The following is a 16,402-nucleotide window of genomic DNA, read 5'->3' as shown; positions in this document are numbered from 1 at the left end:
AAACATCAAATCATCTCAATAAATATATAACAATTCCCAACCTGATTATTTTAATAGTAGATGCTCTTTTCCTTCCTTTGTTTTGCAAAGGTTAATTGTGAGGGCCAAATTATATAGCAGAGAAGAGATTTAGAAATAACCAAAATACCCCAAAACAAACCTGAAAGGATTGTATACTAAAGACAGTGGGGGTTTATGCAGAATGCTGTAAGGGCTGTTGATAGGTGGAAAGAAAAAAAAAGGAAAAATACTGATTTTTGTCATGTATAACTCCTTCATGATTTAGCTTGATTGCATCAAGAGTTTATTACTTCCCTAAAAAAGACACATTCTGGGGTGGAGAAAATTAATGGAGAAAATAACAGAAGAAATGGAGTTTATCATGGCAGTTTGGAATCTTTTTAAGCTTCTAATAACTCTTGACCATGCAGCTTCTTTACTGTATGATATAGTATAATGACCATGCGTTGGCAGCCTCTGAAAGGAAAAGGAATTTCCAGTGCAATCTTCATATCAAAAGTAGTGTCCCAGTAACTTTTTCCAGAATTTCCCACCCAGAAATCACCTACACATGAGCCCTGTCAAACAATCAAACAATTGCTTATAACAGCCGACTTCCTTTAACAATTTTAACAATGAATCCTGTGAGAAAGTCCCCATAAATGCTGGAGATCAAATCCATCCAAGACAGGTACCCTCACTATAATTTTCCCTTAAGAAGGAAGCAGAGGTGAAAGAAAGGTGAGAAAATGCCTATTAATAACTTATCAAATTATTCCTTGGTTCATGTTAAGAATTCTTCCAGAAAATTATGTTTCTTGTGTCTTTGTTTGGTATATAGTAAATTGCAAGATCATAAAATATATAAAGAGGGGCTATTTTTATTTTGCTGGGATGCAGGTTGTTATTTCCTGTTTCAAAGCTAACTAAAGCCATCTAAATTAGCTTAAGAAGGGAAAATGAAAACTCAGCCTTCTTAAATGAAATCATTTGGCTAAATCTATTGGAACAGTGATGAAAATAAATGGAATCTCAGTTCTTTTAGAAGTGCTATAGTCTAAGCCTCAAGATCTTTCATCAATGGACATGGTTGAAAGGGTGATGGGGAGTGTAAATTACCCAAAGGGCTACAGTTCCTTTTTATTATTTAAATAATGCTAGATGGAGTTTGCTCATATATATATATTCTGCTAGTACTTCTGCAATACTTATGGGGAAACAAAAATGTAAATAATTTCCAGGGCAATGAAATAACAATGCATTGTGAAAATATTTGGACAACAACCCATGCAAGCAGTATTCATGTATTAATTGGTACTTGAACAAGAATAAAAATAAAGTATTTTCAATTGATAGAATGATGCCACTGGTATAACCCCCTACATTCTTCAGCAATGATTTTTTTAAAAGAAAACACATACCACTAATCAAAACAGTCTTGCTGTAAAACTGGAGGAGCAGAGGAAACCTTTCCTGCCATATGAACAGAAACCCATTTTCATTTTTTTAAAAAAAAGTCTTCAAAAGAATCAAACATTTTAAAAATGCTGTCAAGATCTTTAAAACTGGAAGAAAATAGAAAAGCAAAATACAAATGGTGCTCAGAGCTAAAAGATGGCAGGAATGTTTGATTAGTTTGATTACCTGTTCTCAGTTCTGACTATACAGTTTCGCCAAAAATACAATGTCTGCGATGAACTGGAAGCATTCATCTCCCACTCTCAGTTTCAAATCAATGTAAGGCATATTGTTTGAAAGGAACAGGCCATATTTTTCAAAAACCAGAGAAGCCCCTTTTAGGAAATTTGGGGCAATCAATAGAAACAGTGAAAAGTACTTTAAATGTTGATAAGAAATTAACAGTGGCTGACAAAAAGTTCTATGAAGTCCATCTTTATTATCAAATCCAATCACAGCTTTGGAATCTGAAACTTGAATTTTTCTTTACAAAATGTAATGTCTTTTATCTTTTTCTTTCAAGACTAACAAAAACTGAAAACCAAAGCTACAGTCTCTGGAGTTTCTTGCACAACTTGCAGAACATACGTTTAGCAGCCAGAAGGCCATGGAACCAACTCAAGTTTCAGAACAATTTGTGTTCTACCAAACTGGCTGAATTTACAATTCATAGATTCACATGGTGAAAAATACATTGCTAGCAAGAGGATAAATAGACATCAGATTTCAGTTTTAATCTACATCTGGAATTATGGGTGATACATGCATGCTATTGGACATCTTCATATTGCTCGCAGTGTTCCATATGCTGAAATAGAGATGCGTCTTCTGAGTATTCCACCAATTCAAAATCCACATATGCTTTTTACTGTGTGGATTTGGTTACAAATTATCATAAATGGAGATCTTTTGTGCCTACAAATGTCTAATCCCATGATAAAATAGGGTTGTAGAAAATAAATAAATAAATCTATCCCAGCAGTGAACTGTTGGCGTTAATGCTCCATAAATCTGTTCATTGGCCTTATGAGAATTGCTCATGCAGACAATTTTTATATGGCAATTATTACTCTGTTTTTGAAACACCAGCATATAAAAAGAGAACATCTTTTCTCAGTGACATAAAGCTAAGACAGCTCCCAAAACAATCCTAAACACATATTTTTAATAGAGAATTCATGTATATAATATTATTTCCCACGGATAGGGAGGTCTGTTGCTTGATAAAGTATGAAGATGTTTTTTGCAGTAGCTATTTTATTATTTTTGTCATATCTAGGTTATTCTTAAGAGCACAATTTTAAGTGCTTATACCAGTAACACCTGAGTTCTTTAAGATGAGATGGAGGAAGCTTAACCTGAGAGGGAGGAAGCTTAACCTTTGAGTGAACTAAATGTATAATTAAAAAAACAAAACAGAAGCCAAGCCAAAAAAATCACTTTGATTTAGTTTGCAGTCACATTTAGTTAAAAATATGTTACACTAATTCAGGGAACTGGGAAGCATTTTAGGAACATACACTGAATCAGTATGCAAGAAAGGAGGAGGAGGAGGAAGAAGAAGAAGAGGAATCAAATGAGAGAACATTTTAACTTCAACCTGATGTTCTCCCTGCACCTTCTTTCTCTAGATTTCCTACATTTTCTCTCTTTCCATCTTGCATTGTTATATTGTTATAGACCACTCACTCACTCCAAAATGTTCCAGAATCTTCTGCTTATTCCTTTCTTGTATTTGCTTGCCCAGAAATATTTTAGTAATAGCATAGTTCATCCAGTTATAACCACAGGCTTTTCTACCTACTCAGTCTCCTTGTAGCTAATAAAGGACGTGAAGCAATCTCCCACAAATGCTTCTTCAACATTTCCTATTTCTTTATGAAGGATGGGAACCTTCTGACCGGCAGATCTAAATCAGTGCAATATTCAATGCCCTTCTTTCTCTTGCATGGTCTCACTACCCCTTTATCATTAATTTTTCTCTCAGCATTCTCAACATTCATGGAAAAAAAGCATGTACAACATTCATGTACTCTTGAGCTAAACACATAACGTCCAAACTGGTCCCTTGGAGAGAAGCTACTGACTTGAAAATTAGATCACTACTGTACAAACAACTTTCCATTTAAAATTTGATTAAAGAGAACTTACCCGTTTCCTCAGATTGCAGGTTAGAGTGAGGTTCCTTGAGAAAGAGTTTGCAAAAGCTGTATAAAAGTCCAGAACTTTCAGCAAAGCTTCCCGTTTGATAATGTGCAAATCGCAGTAGGTTAGGGCCCGTACATTGGCACACGCATGAGCTAGAGTGGTCTCTTTCCAGAAGATGTCCCCAAAAACATCCCCTTTACCTGTTAAAGGAATGGAAAAGGTGATTAAAAACCAAAGTTTATAGAAAATAAATAAATGAATAAAGGTTAACATTGTCATTTCTTAAAAGTAGCAATTCAACCTGCAGCAAGAAAAAGTGGCTGTCAACTAGAGTCACTATAGATAAAGAAGAAGTGAAATTTTTGGAGAAGGAGAGGCACCATCGCTTTATTCCTTTATCATGAGGAAATTGTGAATACCTTATTTAATAAGTTACGATTTCTGTGGTTACTCCCATCAAAGCTCACAGGTACTAAAGTAGTTCTTCAGAATTAAAAGTTTTGGGCTACAGCATTCAGCATTTGCTCTTTCACAAGTCCTCATGCCTAAATTAGCGATTATACTAGGAAATCTAAGTCTTCATCATAACAACTGGTGGTGTTTTATGTCTGTGCAATGAAATTACAAATCTCACAACTCCCTGAAATTTAAGTAAATGTTTAAGCTATGCCACCATGGGTTCTACCATTCAAACCAGTGTAGCCCAAACTCTCTCTTGCAATAAAATACTTGGTGTGGTGCCTCACAGCAACCCTGTATGTCTGGTTTTTGACCATGCCGCTTCTTAATACACCAATCAGTTGAAACTTTTTGTTTACTCTGTGTGTGTGTGTGTGTGTGTGTGTGTGTGTGTGTGTGTATTTGTGCATGTGTCTGCTTGAATCTGTGTGCACTTCTGGCAACTACTGCATGATAGTTTTCTTGGAATTTCTTTGAAGCTAGTTTGTTGCTACCCTCTTCTTCCTAGGGGTGAGAGCGAGTGACTGGCCCAAGATCACCCAGCTGGCTTTTGCCCTAAATGGGACTAGAACTTCTGGTCTCTAGCTGGTACCTTAGCCACTACACCAAACTGGCTCTCAGTGAAACAGCAATAGTTAGTGGCATTGCACTGGCTTTCTGTGTTTGACCACTAGGGACAATCAATGTAGCAATAGAGACTTTGCATACTTCTCTGCAAAATACTTACTTTGCATATGCTACCATATTAGCTAGATTGATATTCTCAAAGATTTCATAGCCTCCTTCCCCTCTCAGCTCAGCTTTCCTTTCTCTACTATCTCTGACCTGCGTGGTTTATATCTGTATCTGACTCGCTCACTTTCCAATAGCACACACATGGCTTTTGCTAACTTGAGCCAATCAAAATTTCTTATTATTACATTATTTCTTAAATAATGCTTATCTTTGGGTTTTTTCCCCATACACATGAGCACCCACCTCTAGAATATTTTCTTTAAAATGCTGTCATCTTAATTTGGTGTTTCTCAACCTTGCCAGTTCTAAATGTATAGACATCAATTCCCAGACTGGTTAGGGAATTCTGGGAGTTGAAATCCACACTTTTTAAAGTTGCTGAGCTTGAAAAGCATTGTTCTAAGTGTTCCTCTCTGAGTGTGCATTCTTTCTGCTATATTAAGTTATCTCCTATCCAACAATATTCCTTCCCCAAGACTACAACCAAGAAGCTTTGCCTCGTTTCTTCCTGAGTGCTGTGTGCACCACTGTGTGCTGCAGTGAGAAATATCTGAGATATTTCAGGGAGAAATTTTCTTCTCAGTTTCCAGAGGGTCACTTGGGACATACCAGATGGATGGCAATCCTACACTCACAGTGGCAGGATGGAAAGCAGCCTCAAAAGCAAATTATGGAGCTTCTGAATTATGAAATGAAACTGTAAGAAGACATGTGTCCACTGTGAATTTATACCACATTTGCAACATTTTAAAAAAAATCCAGATGTTTTGAGCTATAACTGACCACTATACTTCCTGATTGATAACTATCTTATCTTAAAGAGATAAAAAGGGGACTCAGTGGTTAGAATGCAGTACTGCAGGATACTTCTGCTGACTGCTGGCTGGCTGCAATTTGGCAGATCGAATCTCACCAGGCTCAAGATTGACTCAGCCTTCCATCCCTTCCGAGGTCAGTAAACTGAGGACCCAGCTTGTTGAGGGCAATATGTTGACTCTGTAAACTGCCTAGAGAGGGCTGTAAAAGCACTGTGAAGCGGTATATAAGTCTAAGTGCTATTGCTATTGCTATCTTCTCAAACTTCTTGAGGTCAGCTTGGAAAAAGTCTGAATGGAAATATAATGTACCATTAGTACAGATAGTGTTCGTTTGCTGACCATTAATTCAGGGACCATTTGACGTTAAGGCAATGCTAATTAAGATGAACTTATAACCATCCTTAAAGTTGCAGCCATTACGGTGCTCTTGCAGCCATATGATCCCCATTTGTGATCTCCACAGCCAGCTTCTGAGAAGCAAAGTCAATGGGAAAGCTAGTAGGAAGTTGCAGGACAGTCACAGGACATTTAGCTTTACACTTCATGGTGATTTTCTTAATGACCTCACCCAGAACTGCCAGACTTCTATTGTAAGTCAGGTGCAGTTGCATGATTTTTTTTAATTTTATGACCACATTGCTTAGCCACAGAGTTGTCAGTCCCAAATGCAGTCAGTAAGTGAAAGGTATCTGTGCTACTTAGCACATCATTAAGGATGACGAAAACTAATTGGTACTTTTTTTCTACACTGGAGATCTGTCAGATACTAGATTTCATACTTGTATGATTCTTCTGAAGATGCATCAAAATATTGGTCATCGAAAATAAATAATTATGAGAGACTGCCAGAGAAACCCAAATAGGTTTCATTTCTTTTGATTCAATGGCTCTGTTAAAAATATATAATCCCAAATGCTGCCAATTGGTCAACTGCGAAATAGACATCTGCTTAATTATTTTTTAATTAGAAGCCTACCAAAATGAAATTATGAGTTTTGTTTGCACAAAAGAAAAAAGAGCCATCATGTTGCAAAAATAATAAAATAGTCACTTGTGTCTGTGCTTTTCTAAACATTGAAGGTGAAATTATTAAATATAACATTATCCATTGAAGCTTTTTTGTGTGGAAGAACTGGGATTTGAATAAATTAGTTACATGGAACTTTTAGTGCAAGAAAATAACTTCAGAGGTTTCATGGTGTATTCCTCTGTCAGAAATTGGGTCTTGTTATTGTTCTCCAAGGCTAGGTTCTTTTAAAACTTTCTGCCATTCAAAGAAACAATAACTTCTGCTTTCAAAAAAGAAGACAAATCCAATGAAATTCTCAGATATAGAATGTGTTCTGACAGTTAATTCAATTAGAAGGTGGCCAAGGATTGTTTGTATGTGTCCTGCCATTTATTGTATATTCAGTTCCTCTGTACTCTGCAGCTTCCCTGGCTTCCCACGAGAGGACATCATGAAACAATGCCTCTGATTGGTTTTTATTATTATTATTTTATTTTATTTTGCTATCCATGCTACCGGGGGAAAGTTCAACCATTAAGATATTGTTGGAAAGCTATTTCCTCCTCAAGGCTAAATTTGGAGAAATTATCCGCCCAATTTCTCTGCCCAGAAATCTGATGATTTCCAAAAGATATTAATATCTAGCTTTAACTCCTACAATAGCACCCAAAGGGAAATGGCAAGAGAAGCACAATGTCCTGTGGTCAGATGTACTTCTGAACTGTGGTCAGATCCAGTAATTCCAGTGTTTGCTCAATCTTGGCAAGTTTAAGATGTGTGAACTTCAGATTCCAGAATTCAACTCCCATGCTGGCTAGAGAATTCTGGCAACTTAAAGTTGCCAAGTTTGAGAAACACTGTATAAACACTCAACTCAGAATCTCATATTTTCATAGTTGTAGTATGAGTATGAGTAAGTGCAAACTTATCTCAAACCTTACTTCCAAACTCTGCCTGATTGAGACAGCCGTCTCAAAAATGAATCAATGAGTGCCAGACTACACTATAGATACTAGCTCAAATGTTTGGGAAGATGCCAACACAATGAATATCACTTTCTCTGTTGTCTGCATATCTCATTCCACCAGCCTGCTTCTATTTTATCTACTAAATAAAGTAGAGTATGGTAGCAAGGGACTATCACACTGTACTCTTATACAACTGAATCCTGCCCAGAAGTCACGTTAAAACAAATTAAAATAAAGTATTATAATACACTAGATATAATTAATGTATTTAATAATTTCCCCTTCTGTTACAGTTCAGCAGCAACTTTATAGAGGCTCTTGAGGCTGCACATAAGTCTTTCGCAGAAGAGGGTCACATCCCCAGGGCCAGAAAATGTGCTAAGGCACAGACACTGCTTTGTTCTAGTCCCCAAAAAGCTGGACAAGAAAAGAATTAAAAGGATGGATTGAAGCGTTAACTTTCAAGGCTGCATCTGAATCCTCCTGTTTTTTCAAAAGAGTTCTAACCAGTAGACCAAGGGCAATTTAATAAGACATGAGAAATGTACTATCAGCACTTTAAAGTATTGCTTACCAGGATTTGGGGGAGGGGTACAGGACATGGGTCATGCTGATTTGCCTTGCAGAGGCTCATCTGCTGGTGGCACTTCTGATTAGACTCTACTGGATGCTACGTTTTGATAATGGTGACTTCTGCCACTCCACTTCAACAACAGAAAGTGAGTGTCACTTCTTTTCATGGCTCCTCTTTTCTGCCAAGCTTCAACAATCTGCACAACATTGTGTGTAGAAAGAACTCCTGTGATGACCCGGGGCGTGGCACAAAGGCAACACAGTCAGATAATCAATAAGAGTCCCTTTAACAGCTCCAACTTTGCCCCCAATGTCCAGGTTATCTTCAGGCTGCAGAAAAACTCTCCCAGGAACAGTCTTTGACTGCAGAAAATTAAGTCTAAAGTATGGTCAACACCAACTGTCACATTAAGTCCAATCAAGCCAAACTGAAGTAATTAGTTTGGCAGGGCAGGAGCAAGAATTCCAGATGTGAAGGCACAGCAAAACTCACACTGTTGGGAGGATGCCAGGAACACAGATTATCAAAGTCAACACAAGATAAACTCATGTTTGTTCCCAGCAGCCTGCCGCATGCAGCATTCAGTTCTTATAAACTGTCTTTCCAGCAGTGGCTAATGAAGGGAACCAGGGCCCTTTCCTCCCCAGTAAGCCACGCAATCCATGTTGCTCTCTTCTCTGTTCCTTCCTGCATGCCCTAGGATGAAGACGGGGTGGGCCTGAGTCTTCCTCTGAACTCCCTCTCCCTTGTTCTACCTCTTCCCTGCTCTACCCAGCTGGACTTTGCCCTTCCCCAGTTTCCTCCACAGCCAACGGAGCTACACTCCCACTCCCTGTCAGCTGTTCATCTTCCTCCTCAGATTCAGACTCTGACAGGGGCATGACATCTCCTCCAGGGAAAACAGAGCTATAGGCTCTTATGAAAATTTGAAAATCAGCCCACAAAAAGGCGTTGGCTACCTGTTGCCATATTATTGGGACCAAAAAATATGGTATTAATGTATCCATTTAGCCACGGGGAGTGGAAGGACACTTGTTTGATTTAATTTTTCAAGCACTTTTGTCTACATTGTAGTGCATAACAAACAGCAAATAAAAAAAAGATGAGGTGCAGAATAAATTATATAGATTATAGTAAGTATAGTGGGATTCTACGGGTTGATAAAAATGAAGGATTTTTTTCTCCTCCTGGTGTTGAAAAGATTGTAAAACCTCAACGAGAGGAAAAGTGTTCAAAAATGGAGGTACCACTGCTGAGAAAGCTCACTTGTTGTAGTTGAGTAACATATTGGTCAATTTAGGAAGCAACTTAGGAAGAAATACCTTGGGAGAAAAATTGGAAGCACCGGCAGATTTGCATGTTGTATTATAAACTAAAAGTTTTAGAAACTGATCTCAGGAGCTCAGGATAAATCTCATTTAAATATAGTTCCTTTTTAAAAAATATATCACAGTTCTATTGTTATAGCGCTTCCCCAGTGATACACCAGCATTAATATATTTTAGATTCTTCTACTCAGTGCAGTCCATAACATGTTTTGACAAACAGATTATTTTCTTTAAAGTACAATCTGCACATTTGTATTAAGATAAATATATGATTTGTGTAACATAGAACAGATATTAGTGTCTTCTTTTATGCACATTACTGTCAAGTGTTTTCACATATCTCTATCAAGTAAAGATATAAAAAGATGTATACCGGGGGCCATGGAAGTGGTGGGCGAGCACAAGTCCACCTGCATGAGCTCCTGTTCTGACCCAGCTCCCCAAACACGACAAACCCTCTGACGTGAATGCAAAAGATTCCTTTATTAGGAATTCCGGCAGCCCCAGCAAAAAGTTTCTCTCACAGGCTAACAAGTTTGGCTGGCCAGAAAATGAATAGTTGTCTGCCACACCTATTCATTTCCACCCCATGCCTTTTATCCCCAGAGCTAGGGTGAGGCCTCACTAGCAACGGTGGCTCTTTCTTCCCCAGGATCAGCCCACGGCTTTCTACTGCTCTCCCCTTCTCTGCCTTCTGCGTATCCACATGTCAGGCACTGGACCCAGCTGTTCCTTCTCTTCTTCATCAACCACCTCCAGACCTGGGGGCTGTTGACTCTCCATTTGAGGGCTGATGGATGGCCCAGGTTCTGTCTCTGCCTCTCTCTCTCTGCCAGCTCCATTCCCTCTCCCCCCTCAGAGCTCCCAGATTGCCTTGATGCTGACCCTGACTCCCACACCTCCTCCTCCTCCTCCTCTGATTCGGTTTCTGGATGGGATGGTGTTTGGCAGGCCACAATATCTCCATTTGTGTGTGTGCTTGTGCAAATGGAGCTGAACATGTGTGCACACACACACCCTCTGCTCACACGGAATCATTCCCTCACCCCCCACACCCATCCACAAAGCAAGAAAGTTTGTGGAACACTGATATATACAGATGTATTTAGCATGGCCTTCAATTTACCAGTATACTGCATAATGCCATAGAGGTTCAAGAGCAGAATGGTGGCAATCCCCCAGACTGAACGTTTGCTGTTGATATTTGGTCATATCTCTAAAATTGTCCTTAATGCCCAATGTATGAAAGAAAGAAGGTCGTTTTTCTCTAGGGAGGTTTCTCTTCTCATTGCTTCAGGGCTGACACAGCCTGGAGTGAAGGGGCCAGGGAGTGGGATATAGAGATAGCTGGGGTGTTGTAGCCTAAATATAATTGTTTCCCCTAGGAATCAAGGACATTGGTGCAGGTGTTCGAAAGGTGGAGACTGAGGTTACCTAGCAACTGGACTACATGCTGATTGGACCATGTGACTGGAGACTCTGGGGGGAAATGACAAAGTTTTATTTTTAATTGGGTGTAAAACCGGTGGGAACCTAGAGCCGGTTTTCCACCAAATCTGTGCCAATTTGCTATGTCCCAATAAAATGTTCTTTGAGGAATATGCCTGCCTGGGAGTTCTTATTGAATGAGGTGTATTACTTGGAACCTTGACAGTATCTTGCATCAAATTGCATCAGAGAACAGGTTAGGTTTGTCAAGGTCTAACAATGGAAACAGGCCAGCTTCTTGTTGTCAACTTCCTTATATCTTACCACCATTGTTTAGAAGAGTAAAATGGCAGAGGGAGTAGATTCTCAACCATAGCACATAATGAGGTTGTAAATCTGATGCAAGCTATTTGAATTTGCCTGAACTTTTTATCTGGGTCAGGTAGCTACCTCTTGTAATACAATTTATAGGAGGACTCTAAATGGATATTTTAGAATGGATTTAATAGCTTTACTAAGAAGAACATGAGGTATTGGGAATAACATAATTCCGTTAATGATTTTTAGATAACACCATGGCAGAGAGTAAATGTTTATCCTGCTGAGTTTGCTGCTAATAGCATGCTTTATGTGCTGCTTTAAAATTTATTTATTTATTTATGGTAGTTAAATGTATTTATTCAGGAATTAACTGCTCTTCCTGTTCATAACCACAGCATAACAAACTTGTTAAAATGTCCTTGTTTTCAGTGCACTGTTTCTAGATGTGCTTGCTTGATAATTGATTATTATTCATAGCCTAAAATAACAAAATGCTAAAATGCTGATGTGCTGTGGCATGTGAATTTTTTCACCAAAATACACTACGTTTCCACTTTCTTACATATCCTAGATTCCTTTGTAAGCATAGTAATGAATAATGATTATTTTATGTATTTCTACATTTCTACTCCATCTCACATAAGTGATTCTGGATGGTTTGCAAACAGTATAATAAAACCATATGGATACATGAACTAATTACTTATTAATAACTATCTGATATGGTGAAAGAATTAATTAATTGAATAAGCATAATATGCAACTAGCCTGGAAACAACTGCTTGTCTGCCATTTATGATATATAAGAAACCAATAGTGTTGATCTAAACTATTGCCAAGTTGGTGCCTGGTGCCTCTTCTTTACACAGAAAATTACTGGCCTGATCAAATCTTTCTTAACTAGCAGTAATAAAGTAAAAGTAAAGATTTCCCCTGTCCTTGCTGTGTAGGGGGCAGTGCTCCTCTCCATTTTTTAGCTGAGAGATCCAGCATTGTCCTAAGACACTTCTGTGGTCATGTAGCCAGTATGACTATACACTGAGGCACACATAATGCTGTTACCTTCTTACCAAAATGGTACCTATTTATCTACTCATATTTTCATGCTATTGAACTGCTAGGTTGGCAGGAGCTGGGGAAAGTAACTGGAGCTCACCCTGTCGTTTGGTGCTCAGATCTCGAACCGAGGCTGTCTCTTTCAGGCTGATGAGCTCAGTGTCTTTAACCATTGAGTCATCACACTCCCTTGCAACTAACAGTGATAGGATACTATAAAGTCTACTACACCAGAGGAAATACAATATAGAATTCAGGGCAAATTGTGTACTTCAACAAAATTCATTTTCTCTTTTGAGCTACATTGAGACACTGTATTTCTTAACTACAGTAAAACAAAAACTGCAGGATAGAAAAATAACAGAGATAAGCAGTAAACATTTCCATGTGGAAATACACGGTTAATGAAGTGAATAAATAATTTAATACAAAAATTAATGCTAGAACAACCTTGTCCTTTAGACAGACTAGGATTGTAAATCCCAGAATTTCCATTATTCCCTAGTTACTAGATTGGGGAAAGCTATGCTAGACCAATAAATGAAGTTTATTTATTTATTTATTTATTTGATTTGTCAATTGTTTACAAGATAATAAGTACAAGTGTATACATAGTTGTGAATATATGAAATGGGTACATATAAGAAAAATAAAAGAATAAGAGAAACAATAGGACAGGGACGGTAGGCACGTTGGTGCGCTTATGCACGCCCCTACAGACCTCTTAGGAAAGGGGTGAGGTCAATAGTAGACAGTCTAAGGTTAAAGTTTTTGGGGTTTGGGGAAGAGACTACAGAGTCGGGTAGAGTATTCCAGACATTGACCACTCTATTGCTGAAGTCGTATTTCCTGCAATCAAGTTTGGTGCGGTTTACTTTGAGTTTGTATCTGTTGTGTGCTCTTGTGTTGTTATGGTTAAAGCTGAAGTATTCATTGACAGGTAGGACATTGCAATGTATGATTTTATATACCATGCTTAAGTCGGACCGAAGACGGCGTAATTCGAGGTTTTCTAGTTTTAGAATTTCGAGTCTGGTGGCGTAAGGTATTCTATAACGGGTAGAAGAGTGGAGAACTCTTCTTGTGAAATACTTCTGGACTTTCTCAATTGTGTTAATATCACATACGTGATAAGGATTCCAGACTGATGAACTGTATTCGAGTATTGGTCTAGCAAATGTTTTGTATGCTCTGGTTAGTAGTGAGATATTACCAGAGAAAAAGCAACGTAGGATTAGGTTAACAACTCTTAATGCCTTTTTGGCTATGTAGTTGCAGTGAGCTCTAGCACTTAGATCATTAGAGGTGAGTATTCCCAGGTCCTTTACAGAGCTTGGGTCATCAACAAGATCTTGACTATTCAGTTTGTATTTTATTTTCTGATTTTTTTACCAATATGTAAGACAGAGCATTTATTTGTTGAGATTTGGAGTTGCCATATGTTAGACCATTCAGATACATAGTCTAGATCTTTTTGAAGGGTAGTAGTATTGTCTGTGGTATTGAACAGCTTTACATCATCAGCGAAGAGAACGCAATTGCTCTTGATATGATCACAAAGGTCGTTTATGTAGATTATGAAGAGAGTTGGTCCTAGAACACTGCCTTGGGGAACACCACTATTGACAGGTACTGGATTTGATAGGGCGTTCCCAATTTTGACCATTTGTTGTCTGTTTGACAGGAATGCTTCTATCCAGTTATTCAGTTGTCCAGAGATACCATAAGATTTTATTTTTAGGAGTAGTTTGTCGTGTACCACTGAATCAAAGGCTTTGCAGAAGTCTATGTAGATTGCGTCTATTGCTTTGCCCTGGTCGAGTTGAGTAGTCCATATGTTTTTGCAGTGTAAGAGTTGCAGATTACAGGATAGTTTTTTTCTGAAACCAAATTGTTTATTGGAGAGTAGGTTGTTTGTCTCTAAATGGAGGATGATGGATTGGTTAATAATTGATTCCATGACTTTACAGGTGACGCAGCATAAGGAGATTGGTCTGTAATTTTCAACTAGGCTTGGGTCTCCCTTTTTGAAGATGGGAATGACTGTGGCTTGTAACCATAGGTTGGGCAAGGAGCTGGTTCTGAAAGATCTTTCAAAGATTATGCTTAGAGGTTTGGCTATGGCAGCGGATAGTTTTCTTAAGAAGTAGGCACATATTCCATCCGGTCCAATAGATAGAGATGGTTTTAGGTTGCGTAGTGCTTTTTCAACGTTGTCTACTGTAAAATCGATATGTATTAGATCATTATTGTTGTCTGTGGTACGGCTAGGAAACATTGGGCATGATCCATTACTGTTTACAAACACTGAGCCGAAGAATGTGTTAAAGATGTTGGCTTTAATGGTGTCGTCGCTGCAGTCTTTACCATCAGGTTCTATCAAGGGAGGGATGGACCTTGAGTCTTTTAGTTTGTTGTTTACAAAATTGTAAAAAGCACGGGTGGAATTGGTGCTTAGAAGGTTTTCCTCTTGTTTAATGTGGTAATTGGTGCATTCGGTCTTTATCTGGTGGCATAAATTTTTATATCGGTTTTTGAAATTAGCAACGTGACCAGATTTGTTTTTCCGCCAGAGTGATCTCTTTTTGGATTGAAGTTTCCTTATTGATATGGGTAATCTGCTTTTTTTTTTTTTTTGGAGTTGTTGTTGGAACATATAGTTTGATGACTCTTTTGACTTCAAGTAAAAATATGTTGTAATGATCTTCAACAGTATTGCATCCAGTGAATAGAGATTGCCAATCGAGGGATGAGAGATCGTTATCTATAAGATCATAATTGCCTTTTTTGAAGTTACAACTAGGGATGACATCGTTGTGGTGATTTTTGCGTGGACGTATGTTGAGGCAAAAGTCAATCATATTGTGATCACTACTGGAAAAGGGTTCTTTGGTTTGTATTCGGTAAATTAAATTCAAACTATTGCAGAAGATGAGATCGAGGCAGTTGTTCAGTCTAGTGTTGTTGGTTACTAGTTGTTCAAGACCTAGATTTGTAATAGCATTGAAGAATGTTGTGTGTATGATTTCAGTTGTACAATTATTTAGGGTCCAGTCAATATGAGGTAGATTGAAATCTCCAAGAAAGATAAAAGGGTATGGGCAGGATGTAGCCCATGTTAGTAGTGTATTTAGCTTGTTTATATGTTCGATGTCATAATCAGGTGCTCTGTAACATAGTAAGAATCGAATTGTGATATTTAAGGATAGTTCACAGATGATGGTTTCAGGAAGGGCAAGCTCCTGGGTAACTTGGATATTTTTTAGATGTAAGGATTTTTATAGAATATAGCAACACCACCTCCTCGACGATTTTCACGATCTGATCGGTAAACATGATAGTCTCTTACTGTGGTAATGGAGTCGGGAGAGATGCATTGAGCCATGTTTCACAGACAAATATAATGTCGAAGTTAGCCATATTTAAGAGGATGAGAAATTCAGGTATTTTATTCACGAGGCTTCTTGCATTGAGTAGTTTGCATTTAAGTCCGGCAGCAGTTGGGATTGAGGTAGTTGGGGCGTGCGTGCCTAGTCTTGGGTGATGGTGGGTGGTGGGTAGTTTTGGGTGATGGTGGGTGGTGGTAGGTGGTTGAGGTAGGGTAGTGGTTGAGGGTAAAAGTTGGGTATTGGGTTGCGTGTCTTACTTTTGATGCAGTCAGCATGGTAGTCAATGTACAGGTCCTTCTCTCCATTGTCTAGACGGGTTTTGAGTTCGGCGGAGTGCACGGGAGCGGGCACGTTGCTGTATGGTTAAGTCAGGGCGGCAACGGAGGTTTTTGTGGTTGGTGTTGGTTTTGGCGAGTGAGTTTATAGTGTAAATGAGTTTACGTTTGCTTGATTCATTTTTGCAAATGATCCTGCACAAGCGTGGGGCCACAGAGCCGTCTCTATTTTTAAGCTCTCGGTCAATGCGGGAAATGTCAAGTATTTCATCGCCGGAGATGTTCTTACTGACTGTCCTACCAAAAGCCAAAAGATTGGCTTGGAGGTTTTATAAATGTCTTGCATGTACAGAAGCTACACAACTTTTTGATTTCAATAAGGCTCTGACATCTTTAAGCAAAGCAAGATCAAAAGAATTAGACTGACATCTAGAGC

At 38.5% G+C, this 16,402-nt stretch overlaps 1 protein-coding gene across 2 annotated transcripts in view; it reads right to left on the bottom strand.

The window, feature by feature from the left end:
• The window catches only part of KCNH5 (potassium voltage-gated channel subfamily H member 5), a 219,131-nt gene that overhangs the window by 19,372 nt on the left and 183,357 nt on the right, over positions 1 to 16,402 (bottom strand). For both annotated transcript variants that reach the window (XM_026670063.2, XM_087952312.1), the window contains exon 10: positions 3,610 to 3,806. In XM_026670063.2, the coding sequence (XP_026525848.1) occupies positions 3,610 to 3,806 (197 nt within the window). The remainder of the gene's footprint in view (positions 1 to 3,609; positions 3,807 to 16,402) is intronic.

This window comes from Notechis scutatus, chromosome 1 (genome assembly GCF_049901735.1).
Source record: "Notechis scutatus isolate UNSWTSFEM ecotype Mainland chromosome 1, rNotScu1.2, whole genome shotgun sequence".
In the NCBI taxonomy this organism is placed as follows: domain Eukaryota; kingdom Metazoa; phylum Chordata; class Lepidosauria; order Squamata; family Elapidae; genus Notechis; species Notechis scutatus.
The sequence above is the reverse complement of the archived record's forward strand: the minus strand, read 5'-3'. Positions and strand labels throughout refer to the sequence as shown.